This window comes from Octodon degus, unplaced genomic scaffold, assembly GCF_000260255.1.
Source record: "Octodon degus isolate 3935 unplaced genomic scaffold, OctDeg1.0 scaffold00079, whole genome shotgun sequence".
NCBI classification, from domain to species: Eukaryota; Metazoa; Chordata; class Mammalia; order Rodentia; family Octodontidae; genus Octodon; species Octodon degus.
In genome coordinates this window covers 5,468,085-5,469,326 of record NW_004524655.1, presented here as the reverse complement: position 1 = coordinate 5,469,326, position 1,242 = coordinate 5,468,085, and the positions used below count along the sequence as shown (strand labels likewise).

At 61.8% G+C, this 1,242-nt stretch overlaps 1 protein-coding gene across 1 annotated transcript in view; it reads right to left on the bottom strand.

Annotated features, from left to right (window-relative positions):
* Tmem233 (transmembrane protein 233) overlaps positions 1-973 on the bottom strand; it is a 42,552-nt gene extending 41,579 nt beyond the window's left edge. The window contains exon 1 of the mRNA XM_012515792.2: positions 624-973. Coding sequence (XP_012371246.2) covers positions 624-950 — 327 coding nt within the window. The 5' untranslated portion in view covers positions 951-973. The remainder of the gene's footprint in view (positions 1-623) is intronic.
* Positions 974-1,242: the final 269 nt, after the last annotated feature.

The following is a 1,242-nucleotide window of genomic DNA, read 5'->3' as shown; positions in this document are numbered from 1 at the left end:
AGAGACAGAGAGAGACAGAGACAGAGAGACAGAGAGAGAGAAAGACAGACAGAGAGACACAGACAGAGACCAAAGCACGGGGTCTGGCGTGAGGACGGGCAGTTCAGGCGCCCAGGGACCCTCCCAGAGTAGCGAAGGTTGTGCCCAGGGCACAGCAGAGCTAGAAAGGCGCGTACGCTAAAACGGAGACGTCCGGGGCCCTGCGGAGCTCAAGAGCTGCGCCTGAGCTCGCAGAGAACCGGGCGGACTACTGGCTGCTATCGTCGCGCGAGTTGGGGTTCTAGAGAATTGGGCTGAGACGACCCAGACGAGCAACTAGACCTTTAGAGGAGGCGGAGAGAAGCAGCAAAGTCCAATGAAGAACTTTCCGGGATTAGAGAGGGAGGGGCTCAACACAGGCGCTGAAAGCCGAGCAAAAGTTACCCCGGGCTCGAGTTGCTCGGGGTTCCGAGCCCCACCAAGGGTGTCTAGGAGGGGCCGACCGTTGGGCAGCAGCCGGGATAGCTGGAGGAAAGTGCAGAGGAGGGTGGACGCGGAGGAGGCGAGGGCAGGGAGCTGCGGGGAGCTCTGAGTTCCTAGGGAGGGTCTCTCCTTCCCGGGTGTTCTGGCCCCAGCCCACTTACCATGATGGAGAAGACCAAAGCCACGATGTTGATAGGGTACGCGGGGCAAAAACAAGAGACGATGGTGAGCCACAGGTAGTTCTTCGGCATGGGTATGTCCTCCTCTGTCTTGTCATCCTCGGTGTTGGCCTCCGGACTGCTGCCGTCCAAAGCCCCCTTGAGGTCCGAACCCGGGGCGTACTGAGACATGGGCGGAGGCGGTGGCGGCGCCGGAAGGGCTGAGGAGCGCACGGTCGGCGCGGTCTGCGGCCGGGGCTGCGCGCTCATGGCTAGGCTCTGAAAAGCCGGCGGCGCGGCGCTCAAGGGAGTTGTGACCTCACCCCTCATACCTCCTCTGCCTGCGCCCTCCCACGCTCAGGGACGGGGTCCAAGAGCCTCGGTACAAGGAGGGAGGGAGGGAGGGAGGGAGGGGAGAAGGAGAACGAGAACCAATCGCCCTGCAGAAAATCGGGAGGAGCTTTGAAAGAGTGCGGTCGCGACAAGCCCAGAGACCACCGGACAGAGGCAGACTCCCGCAAGAAGTCTGGAAGACAAGGAAGGACGGCGGAGGAAGCAAGCTTGCTGAAGTTTCAAGTTGGCCTGGCGGGGGGGGGGGTTGAAAATGAGGAGCTCACTTTTA